At 41.1% G+C, this 12,029-nt stretch overlaps 1 protein-coding gene across 15 annotated transcripts in view; it reads right to left on the bottom strand.

Moving 5' to 3' along the window:
- The window catches only part of lrrc7 (leucine rich repeat containing 7), a 121,848-nt gene that overhangs the window by 17,349 nt on the left and 92,470 nt on the right, over positions 1-12,029 (bottom strand). For 14 of the 15 annotated variants that reach the window (XR_010666516.1, XR_010666515.1, XM_065955630.1 and 11 more), the window contains 10 exons: positions 10,722-10,821; positions 10,361-10,485; positions 8,968-9,234; positions 7,609-7,731; positions 6,200-6,311; positions 3,965-4,196; positions 1,829-2,332; positions 1,418-1,642; positions 1,105-1,333; positions 87-443 (listed from right to left, as the gene is read on the bottom strand). Coding sequence is in view for 13 of the 15 variants with exons in the window: in XM_065955630.1 (XP_065811702.1) it covers positions 87-443; positions 1,105-1,333; positions 1,418-1,642; positions 1,829-2,332; positions 3,965-4,196; positions 6,200-6,311; positions 7,609-7,731; positions 8,968-9,234; positions 10,361-10,485; positions 10,722-10,821 (2,274 nt within the window). In the remaining 2 variants the exon portion in view is untranslated. The remainder of the gene's footprint in view (positions 1-86; positions 444-1,104; positions 1,334-1,417; positions 1,643-1,828; positions 2,333-3,964; positions 4,197-6,199; positions 6,312-7,608; positions 7,732-8,967; positions 9,235-10,360; positions 10,486-10,721; positions 10,822-12,029) is intronic. The other variant, XM_065955632.1, reaches the window with a different exon arrangement.

A 12,029-nucleotide genomic window follows, 5' to 3' on the forward strand; every position in this document is an offset into this window, starting at 1 on the left:
AGGCCCAAGGATAGCACCAGCTTTTAGCCGACTGTCCCACATTTCAACAATCACATGAACAAAACTGAGGCCAACAGCTCTCTTACCTGCTGTCTGTACTGAGCCTCCTGCAGCGCCTCCTGCTGGGCTTCATGGACTCTGCGGAACAAAGCCAGCTCTGTAGAGCTCACTAATGAATCTGCTCTCCTCAGAAACCCTGGTCTGGAGCGCTGCGCTGGGATTGGCTGCTGCTGCTGCTGCTGGCTGGGAGGTCCGTCCTGATTGATTGGTGACTGGGGGAAAGAAAACATCTCCAGCGGAGGATATGCACGATACCGAGGGCTCACCAGCTCCTTGGGTAACGTCTTCCCTGGTTGGTTGATGTACTCTATGGCCTTCGTGGCGTGGTTGACGTAATCAGGAGTGTTTGGGAAGGGTGGAGGGACCCGTCGATCCATGGTCACCTGATTGGTAAGAATGTGTACCGGTAATTTCATTAAATCTTTCAGCCATGTTTCCGATCATACAAAACTGCTGTGTCGATGTTTGTTTCATGACTTCTTTTGGTGTAAGATTCCCACAATGCCACCATTTTCTCTGGTGTTGAACAATGAAAACAAGTCAATTGGTCCGACAGTCTGCCCAATAAAAAAAAAACTCTTCTCTGAATCAGAAGTTAGGTGTGCTAGATGCCAGCATTAAATTGATTTGGCACAACAAATAAACATTGGCTACTGACATCATACTCCCTATTATAATGTAATGTACCAAACAACAACATGAAAAGACTTCTACTGTTAACTATTAATCTGAACTGTAGCTCAGCGCAGCCTTTTGGAACTTAAAGTTATGACTTAGCTGTCTGTCATATATACTGATTTGGTTTACTCTCACTGTTTCATAGAGCTCTATTCTGTGCGATACAGGAAGCCCTTCAACTTAAGAATCTATCGACCTTCTGTGCATCACCTGCTAAGCACCATACAGACCCGGGACGTCTGTAAACAAAGTGGAGTATTTAGGTGACTAAAAGCCTGGATGATTTCTTCAGAAGTTGGTAGAAAGCAAAAGCAAATGATAGATACCTGAATCTAAATAAAACAGTTTAATGGTAGTGCTGCTAACCTGGGGGTTGTAGTTGTGGTCAAAATGATAAGCCTTATGTGGGATGGAAGGTTTTTGGTTCTGTCCCATCTGGTTGCTGGCTCCGTGTCCAGGGAATCCCAGCTCATCGTCTAACATGGGGGCGGACTGTGAACGTGACATGTTGGTCTGCTCCATAGAACCAGAATACTCGGGACGGTCCAGACTTGTCTGCTGCTCAATGGATGAGCTGTAGCTGTCCACGGGAATACTGATGATAGAAGACACAACAGAAGGGCTTTAAAAATCACTCGACTTCTGTTATAGAGAGAGAGAGAGAGAGAAAAAAACCTACCTGTAGACCTTGTAGGAGCCAATGTCGATCTCATCGATGCTCTGTGACTTCTTAAACTTGGATCTCGTCTCCCTCATCATGGGAGACAGGCGGTCTGAGCTTTTACTCATCACCACCGTCACCTTGTTTCCCCCGCTGACAGTTAGCTGATCCTTTCTGTTCTGGTCTCCCTGGTTGTTGTGGTACGACCAGCTGCCAGGCAACGGCCCTCCACCATGTTCAAGTCTGTGGGTATTATAAAGGATAATCATTGGCATAGTCATCTGTAAAAGACAAAGCTATGAAGCTAAGAAGAAACATTCTTTGTCTAAACAATGAAAGGGTAAAACAATGTCACAAGTCTTTTATTTAGTCCACTTGCATGGCTGACTAAATGTTGTTAGTTTTTCCGCTGGAGCTCCATTTAATTACCTGGGGTCTCCGTCCTTGCGGTCAGGGTTGGGGCTGGAGGAGGGCGTCAGATCCAGTTTGGAAGGGAAAGCGGTCCGGTCCTCCAGGGGGCTTGGGGTTCTGGTCCAGTTCTGCCAAGGATTCTGGGATGAAGGTCCAGATTGTTGGTCATTGTCAGGAGTCGAGCGTTGGTTGCTGTGGAAGGGGAGCGTCTGGGTGTCCAGCTCCAGAGGGACCCCTACGATTCGCTCTTGCCTGAGGAGGGGGCGGCGCCCGTGTGTGGACTGGCTGCGGGGTTTGGAGCCCAGCGGAGGGTTTCCCTGACTCGTATTGGAGGATGGACCATCCAGAGGAGACTCCTCAGCATCAAAACCTGTGTTGTCATAGTGAGGGGCTTCTGCCCAATCAAAAGGCTCGCTCAGCGGGCGTCGATCCCCTCGCTGCTGCAGGGTTCCTGACGGAGGGGTTTCCCTCTGAGACAGCAGGGGCTTGGAGTCAATGGGCTTTGGGAACGACTGAGCCAGTCTACAAAGATAAAAAATAGTAATAACTGATTATGCAGTAAAATCATAAATCACATTTATTGCTTTATTAAGTCACACTCAACGGCACTATAACTCTCCCTCTCTGATGTCGGAAACATCATTTAGCCAAAAACATTTGCTGCAGCTAATATAAGAGAGAGAGGCCTTACACAGAATACATTAATAACTTCCTCATTGCCACTTATAGTTTGCAAATACCAGAAGTAAGCAGACAAAGAGAAACATGTAAAGATTTTGTGCATAACTGCAGGGTTTTGTGAAATGACTACTTTAATGTCAAAAATACCACAGCAAACGTTTAAACCTGTAGTCTTGCACTTGGGACAGAGAGAGGCATGCAGCAAATGACCCAAAGAAATTCATTTTTACTGAAGGCATTCTTATGGTCACTGTTATTAAAAAAAAACACATACAGAACCTCTGGTGTTAGAGAGGAAATAAAACAACATCTGTCTCACATTTTTGGTTTTGCCTTGAATACATCCACCTTTACATAGTGGATAGTCAACAATACTAAGATTGTAAAGCAGAGGAGTCCACCTATATACAGTAAATGTGAGCACTCTATTATTACTAGAAATTTGGTTTGAGATTTACTACCACACCAATCACAGGAACTTTTTACAGAACGTGAATGACAATATTGCACATTGGGATCGCAACAAACTCTTAATACTATTACGATGCTCAGTATGGTGTACATAAGGAGCTTTGGTTATGCAGGAGGAGCAGGGCAATTAAAAACACTGCAGCAAGAGAAAGAAGATGTAATGGCACACTTGCTCCAATGCCACTAAATCTTATATCTTATTCTTCTTTCCCTCGCTTTGATAAGAACATGTACATGTGTAACAGAGGAATATAATTCATCAGTGGCTTTAAAATATCATTTACCTGGACTTATCAGGTCATGTGTTGATGTTAAATATATTTTGTGTCAAATTGCATAACCTCCATCATGCTCTAATCTTCAGTCTCTTGGAGCTATGCAGAAATGCTATAAATAAATATGGCAGGTGGTTTAAGTTGAGGTGTTTGTTGTTGTGTATAGCGGCGTCGTTTTTTGAAACAGTGTCAGAACATTTTTTTGAAACAGCCTTTAATGCTATTTTTTTTTTCATTCTGGATCTGTCAAACGTCATCATAAGTGTTCTGCAATCAGGGAAAGAACTTCAGTAACAGGACCATATCCCTTTGTTTTTGCTTTCTTTTTCATTCTTGGTGTCAAAAAAAATTCCTCTAGATAGTCCTGATGCCCAGACCGGATAGCTTTGATGCAGAGAGGAGAAGAGAAGAGAAGAGAAAGAGAGTGAATCCTGAAGAGAAGTCAGCAGCATCCTAATGAACGTCTGTGACCTTGACTGAGCGCGCAGAGGAGATGAGAAAGACACAGAAAGATGGACGGAGGAGAAGACGGATGGAGTGATTGGAAACATGGATGATAGATGGCGGAGATTGAAGAGGGGGAGGAAGCGAAAAAAAAGAAGAAGTGATGATGGATAGTCAGAGGGAGGGACGGTGATGAAATTGAACATGAAGCAAGCGTGTGTGTGTGTGTGTGTGTGTGTGTGTGTGTGTGTGTGTGTGTGTGTGTGTGTGTGTGTGTGTGTACCTGTTGGTCCAGTGTGTTTGAGGAGCCTGGTCCTTGTTCGGGGCTGTCAGGGCGGGTGTGTGTTGGTGTTGGTGTTGGTGTTGGTGTGTGTGAGAGAGAGTGTGTGAGTGTGCGTTGGCAGGTGGGTTGGAAGAGCCGGAGGAGCCCTGTGAGGGAGAGTAGTCGGAGTAGGTGGCCGAGGAGCCGCTGTGGTTCAGACAGTGGAGCTTATCCACCTCCTCATCTGTGGACTCTGGACAGAAACAGACACACAGATAGCTTTTTCAGTGAAAATGTCACTTCCTCATCTTTGTGGAAGCACTCTTAACATACAGGAAAGTGTGTTTGTCAAATGCCTGAAAAAAGAATTTGTCTTTATCTTGTTGGACTGGATTTGATTTATCCTCTCTTAAAACCAAGAGACATCGCTTCTATTGCAGTTTATATTTTCACACTCTGTAACCATTTAACCCTAAGTGAATCATATTTGTAACACAACTTTTTAAGACTACATCCTCAGTGAGATCTTTTCTTTCCCAAAAAAAAACCTGATAAATACAACCAGATACATGCAGTGTACAGATAACCCAGGAGCAAAGGGTATTCTCTTTGGGAGCTTTGAACCAAACATTGTTGTCGTAAATCAGTGCCACAAATGTAATTTTTTTTTAATCAATATTTTGCCAATTAAAAATAAATATATATACAAATTGTCTCTGATTCTTCGATTTGAATATTTCCTGGATTGATGCAACATACAATTACCTTATATGTTATGGTTTATTGTACAGAAAAGTTCATCAGGGTCTGAAGAAAGCCTCATGTTGTTCCAATGAGTGATTTTTAAATTTTTACTTGCCATAAAAACTTTTTTGGTTTTATCCAAATTATACAATATGTCTTGGATTATGTTTTTGCTGAACATCTGATTTTTACATTTTTGACTGAATCCTTTTATTTAATCATTCACTGATGCCTTCAAGGGATGAATTAAATGCAGCCAAACCCAAATTATCAGCTTGTATGTGATAACTGCATCACTTAAACTGAAGCTGAGGAGGCCTTGTTCCAGCAGCAGAAGCCAGACTTTCAGAGACAGAGCTCCCACAACCTTCAGCAAGTTGATCTGGCACTTCTACAACCCAACGTCCCTGACGCCCAGCCACCTCGGGCTGTGTCTCGAGATTACACTTGTTATGAATTGGCGCGATACAAATAATGATTGATTGACTGATTGAAACTCCTCTGCCATCTGAAATTCATCCTTTCTTTGAGTAAAAGCACATGGCAGAATGAATGATTTGGCGGACATTTTTTAGAAACCTCCACAAGCAGAATGTAAATCTCCTTCTTAAACGTCTTACACTCTTCTTCTCTCAGGATAACTTGGGACAATATTGAGTCCAAAACACTTAAGCAAGTCATAGCGGGGTTAAATGGGGTTGGGGAAACAGTTTTCATTCAACTACAAGCCCCATTAAAATCCTAAAATCTACCATGGAGACATGTAGAAAAAGCTTCAATCAAACCAATGAAAAGTCAGAATCCATTATGGAAAGGGAAATAAAAAATAAATAAAAGTCCAGTATAAATAAAAGTACTATTGAACCAGCAGACATTTGTAAAACCTATTCATATTTTAACAAAACAAGCCAATTACAGCTTTTTATTACCTTTGCCTTCAGACCTGTCAATCACAAATTACACACACCAAGCAGAGTTAATCATTTAGAGTTAATCTGACTTAGGGGTGGATTACACTCCGAGCTCTGAATTAAACAGTTTGTCATGAAGAAAAGATAATAACATCCTCGCTCAGTAGACGGGATTAAGGGACTAAATTATTTAGAACAAAGAAAAAAAAAAACAGATTTTCGATAAGGCAGTAGAATTCGCTTTGTGCTCATTAGTAAAACTTCTCCAGCTTTGGTTTTTAGCTTTTATGAAACTGAGGCCTTCAGGGCAAAATAAGTAAAAAGGCTGGTGAATAAAGCTGAACACTTTCGACTTGAATCTTGATTCACTGGAGACGTTCACTGGTACCCCCCCCCCCCCCCTTCTGTGTTTTGTGCTGAAATAAATCCGCTTAACACCATGACTAATTATTGGACACTATTACAACATGGCCCAAAGCTTCAAACAGCAGACACACTAAATTACTGAGTGAACTGAGTGTATGTGTGCTCCTCCGTTTACAACTATGAGCCTCTTTTTATGTCTCTGATGTATCTGTATGTATATTATATGACACCGTACCTTTCTTGTCCTTCCCCAGCAGCACCACCTTTGGTTTGTACATCGGTGGCTCCACCAGGGTGGGCCTCATGTCAGAGATACGGATGTCATTGGGAGAGCCGCCCATAGAGTCCTGTGAGAAGGGGGACATGCAGGTTCATATCAGGACCTCCTTACTGTATATATCTCACTTATGAGCTTACAAGGGAGCAGGCTTCTGTGGAAGGTGAGCAAATTCCAGTTAAAATTTAAACATATAGACAGCTTAACCAGACAAGAGAGCTCAGAATGAGGATCTTTTAATGTTTGAGTTTTTTAATTTAACCTTTACTTCACTAGGTAACTAACCCATTGAGATCAAGATCTCTTTCATAAAGAAAGGGGGAGCAGCACACCTCCTGATAAACATTACATGATAAAGAAACAGTTCTCAAACAAGAAGTAATTAGAGTATGCAAATCCAGTCAGTATGTGAAGCTAATGTTTATTAAAGCTGGAAAAAAGGGAACAACATTCAGTTTTGCAACAAGAAACCTGCAATATGCTTGCAAAGACATGAAAGAAGAGCGCTGGCTGCTTAACATGGATGTCAACAATTTGGCTTCATAAATATTTTCAAAACTCATCTTTGCACAGGCTTAATGAGGCAGGGAATTAATTCAATTAAACATGATGACTTTTGATGATTTACACTGAATGGAAAGAAAGCTTTTGTTATTCACAAGAAGGATTTTAAAGTCCTTAACTCACAGTTTGGAGTATAAACGTATGTGTGTAACTTTAAGAATGTGTAAATTTCCAACACCCTTTAAATTTTACGTACTTTATTAATCCCTGATGGACATTCTGGTTTGCACTCTGTTAATGAGAGACATGCTTCTCACACACATGGGTCTGAAATACACACATGCACAAACAGGATCTGTGGACGTGCAGTAATGGAGAGGTGTCAGAGTGGGGCTGAAACAAACTGCTCTGCAGGGAGCAGACTAGAGCTGTTGGGGGGGTTCTGTGCCTTGCTCAAGGGCACATCCAGAGTGCTGCGGAGGAGCAGAGGTCTCAGTTTGTAGGGTTTTGAGTTGGGAACCAGAGGGTCGTTGGTTCAAGTCCTGGTGCAGATCAAAACATGGAAGTTGGTCTGGTAGCTGGAGAGGTGCAAGGGCTCCTTGGCAGCACTCAGGAAACGCCCTTGCAGCTACCAGACCGACCGGGACTTGAACCGGCGACCCTGTGGTTCCAAACCCAAATCCCTACAAACTGATAACTCCCTGATAACATCAAAAGAAATCATGCAAACCAAACCTATTAATTTAAAAAGAAGATGACTGAGGAGATGGACTAAGCTGGGCCTTTCATCAAGCTAAAATCACCGTAGCTGCAGCCATGATGCTGTTTAGTTTAAATGTACTGTGGATCACAACGTGACAAACCTCCGAGCTCTCCGTCAAGTCTTCTTTGTCCTTCCTCTTGGGAATGTCGATGCCAGAGTTATGCATTGATCCCTGATCCATTAGCTGAGACTGAGAGAAGTCCTGCATCTCTCTGTCTGTCACCTGGAAAACACACACACAATTTGTGCTGCCTGTCCTACACCTTAATGATCACAAGATCTCCATCCTGTGGGGTGCTGAAGGACTGAGTCTTAATCCCTGGAAAATAAGTAAGCATTTCAAGTCACCTCACCTTGATGTCAATTTATAACACTTGTTTTGGGGTTAGATGCCTGAAATAGGTCTGTTGTGTAAACAAGCTTTAGAGCTTATCGAAAAAGTAAAATATGTCAGTGCACACCCTATTTGTGATTTCTTTTTTTTCTTTTTTTTTTTTTTACATCTCTCGGAAAAGGAGACAGCTAAAAAAAAGCAGCCGAATGAAACACACAAGATGTGAGGGACATCAAACATCATCATGGTAAACACACAAGTGTAAGCTCAGTGGCAGGGACGATAAAATCATGCAACTGTGGTGTAGCTCATAAGCATGCTACAGTTAGCCTTTTATTTCTGGCCGTTGCTTTTACGTTTAAAAAAAAAAAAAAAAAGGGTAAAGGAATCCTAACCTCTAAACAAGCTAAGCTAACATACGCAGCAGCACTGCACTTAGCCTCTTTTGACACCCTGAACCCACCCAAGGGTTTACGGGGAAATTGTGATATTAAACTTTAAACTACTTAATTATGTGTTTAGTTTTCATCTTCTACGATTAAGATTTTAAAAACACACTCTTACCATGTTTGATGGGAAGCACTGAGCTAACATTTCACTAAAGCTGTTGTTGGCAGAATCATTACACTGTTTGCTGGCACTGTTTTTAGTTTGCTGTGTTTTTGTGTCACACCACGATGATCACATGTGTAGCAGATAGGACGCTGTTTGGAAAAGACAAAACCAGCTCGGCTCATAAATGATGGTATTGGTTCAGAGCACTGACTTCAATACTAATGATTCCTATCAAGCTTCTTCAGAGGTGTTCCTGATACTGGTATTGTTATTGTTTTAACTTAGTTTTTTGCCACAGAGCTTATTTTCAAGAAATAATCTAAAATCCATGGGAAAGATGCTCTTCATTTTTGGTGTAATTCTTATTTATAGGTCGACCCGCAAAGGTTTGTTCTCTCTGCAGCCCGACATGAGACGGTCTCACGTGTTGATGACTCCAAAGTTGTGTTTAATTCTCAACTACATAAAGAAATATTTGTGTTGTTTTTTTTGATCTTATCCTGTGGTGATTTTCAGAACATGTGTGCGTGACTGTGAGCATGCTTGTGGCTGTGAGTGTGTGTTTCCTACCTCTTTAGGAGGCAGGGGCCATGGCGGTTCGTATGGTTCTTTGCTGAGGTGTGTGTGTTCCATGTTGGTTCCTGCCGAGGTGGCAGTGCCTGTGCTCAGCTGGTGCTGGTGCTGGTGTTGGTGTTGGTGTTGGTGTTGGTGCTGGTGCTGGTGTTGGTGCGGGTGTCCGGCGTGTACGCTTTTACCCACAAGGCTTTGCACTGACTTGACCATGTTCTTTAGGTCCTCAGGGTAAGGTGTTGGGTAGCGCTTTAGGTTTATCTCCACCTTCACACATAAATAAAAATGGGTTGAGTGGTGTACACATGCATAAAAAGGACACACACAGTGAGCATGCATCTACTTAAGAGTGCAAGTAAACGTGTCAGCTCGTGTGAAACTTCTGAAACAAGGCACCATCGGCTCTGTCACAGACGGGTTTTTCTCCGATTTCTTGTTGAGTGTTCTGATGTTGTTTTCCTTCTTCACCTTCTTGTAAATCATTTCTCAATTGAACATCGATATTGTGGTACTGACAGCTCTATTAATTCAGACACTCCAATAAACCAGTAAAATCTGATGAGAGACAAAACAGCAGTTTGGGAGGAATCGCAGGATTATGGAAAATACTTTTCTTACTTTCATTTCACGTTCAAAAGAATCCAACACAAAAGGAAATTCTCCTAGATTTTTCAACAGTGCTTATAGATGGCTGTATTAAAAGTGGATTCTGATTGGTCAGTTTCTAAATAGAAAACTGATGTGTCAACTTTCATTTGTTTAAACTACTACAGTATTTAAACTAGTAACAATATTTAAATATATAAATGATCTACAGTATATTTCATTTAAAACGATTGGTCACTAACAAATGATCATCACCCCGTTTGGTTTCACAGCTGCATAAGGACCGGCTTGCTCTCCGTGATCTATTACAAGGTTTTTTTCAATGTTCAGATATCAAGTGAAGCCCGGTGAAATTAGGTTAATTTTGTCACAGAAACATCCCAATAGTTTATCACCATTGTTTGTCAAACAGCTCAGAAACAATGAGACACCAATGAGCCTCAGCTGTTGAAATCTAAGATACTAAATATTCTGCATCCATTGAGAAGAGTAAGATGCATAATAGTTAAAATGTGAAAACCTGTCTGTCTCTCTGTCTATCTTTTATCGATTTGACAAAGAACTGATAATTCAGCCTGTAGAATTTTAGGCTCATTCAAGGGTTGGATATGCTCCAGTTTCCGGTCAGTTAATGCTGTCTTTGCAAAAGTTGTATTGAATCCCTGGCTGCCTCAAATGACCTCCTGCTCTTATACTCAGCAGAGACAAAGAGAGAGCGAGAGAGAGAGAGAGAGAGAGAGAGAGAGAGAGAGAGAGAGAGAGAGAAGCAGAGAAAAAAAGAGCTGACCTTGACCTTCCCAGAGTTGTCTTCTTCTTCTTTCTTGTCCTCAAAGTCAAAGGCCACAGTCATCCTCTGCTGTCTCTGCTCCTCCCAAAGAGTAGGATTAAAGCTGTCACTGTCTGACTGGTAGTCTGCACACACAAGCACATGAACCCGGAAACACACATTAAAGACAAAACGACAAACACAGTTTGGTTTAATTCTTTCACAACACACAAAAACTATTTTACAAATCAATTCTCAGAATAAAAACATCTAAGAACTCAACATATGCTAATACTGGGAAATGAATAAGTGTAATAACACTGATACCAATCTACACACACACACACACACACACACACAGGTGAACATGCAGAGTTTTTACCCTCATCATGTCGTGGTTGTTGAGGAAACATGTAGTTGGTCAAAACCTTCTGTTTGGTTTCAGGGTGGGCTTCTGTCTGCAGGGGGATCAGAGCCTTGGACTGCAAACAAAAAAAACCCCACAAAAACACACACACACACACACACACACACACACACACACACACACACACACAAAACACACACACACACACACACACACATATGATTGTCATAGTATTCTTGATAACACTCCCTGATAGTCATCTAAACTGAATCCTAACTCTTGTAATTAATGGTTGTGTTGCAAGCTGAGTCATTTTAAGAATATCTGATTGGCTAGAGCTTGATTTGAATCAAATCCCGTCTGACTGAAAGGTAGGAGTATTCATGTTAATCACTTGGTAACAATTTGCCAATCACTTTTCCAAAGAATAAAACTGACTATCAAACAGCTGAGCACTGATTCAACTCTGAAATTTGTAACACAAATTCAATCTTGCAATATGAACACTTGGTCTAATAATTTGCATCTTTAATTTGCATGTTTCTCTGATATAAACAAAAAAAAAAACATTGATTAACATCTATTAACATGATAATTTGATGGATTTTTTAAATGTCTTTGCAAACAAAATTTTTAGATGTGTCACAGTTTCACTGATTGTTTGTTTACAAAAGTCAGAGAAAGCTGCTCGTAAAAAACCCTCCGTACTGCATGACAACATCCGTCAGTTTTGTGAAACAGGACATGCATACAGTGAGTTTTGTTGCAGAATATGCAAACATTAGTGTGTATTTAAAATGTCAATATAAGACCAAACTGCTATTTTACAAATTACATTTGAATTAAAAATGAGCCTTCAGCATTTCAGGAAGTTTCATTGATTAGCCTCTGACTACATGTTGAAGTGAACTTCATGAAGACCACCTTTGTGTTGGGGAAAGTTGTTGAAGGGGGAAGTTTGCAAAATAATACATCATGATGGAATGAACAATAACTTGATAATTGAGATAACTGTATTATGAAGTAATATCAGATAAATTCTCAGTACATATGACAGATGTGTTATTGAACCTCAGCGCGGTAATTAAGAAAACTGATATGCAACGAGTTTCCCACTGCAACTGCAATAATGTTAAATTCAGTTACAACATTGTCAGCACGAACATGTCAAAGTTATCACCATAGACTGTAGAAAGAATGGACAGCATAAGAGATCCTTAGAAGTGAAGCCAAATGATTTAGATCTCCCCCTGCTGGCTGGCTGCAGTATAGGCCATAAAAGCTGTGGTTTCCATGTTAACAAATGGAACATGGGTCAAACTT

Source organism: Labrus bergylta, chromosome 6 (genome assembly GCF_963930695.1).
Source record: "Labrus bergylta chromosome 6, fLabBer1.1, whole genome shotgun sequence".
Taxonomy (NCBI): domain Eukaryota; kingdom Metazoa; phylum Chordata; class Actinopteri; order Labriformes; family Labridae; genus Labrus; species Labrus bergylta.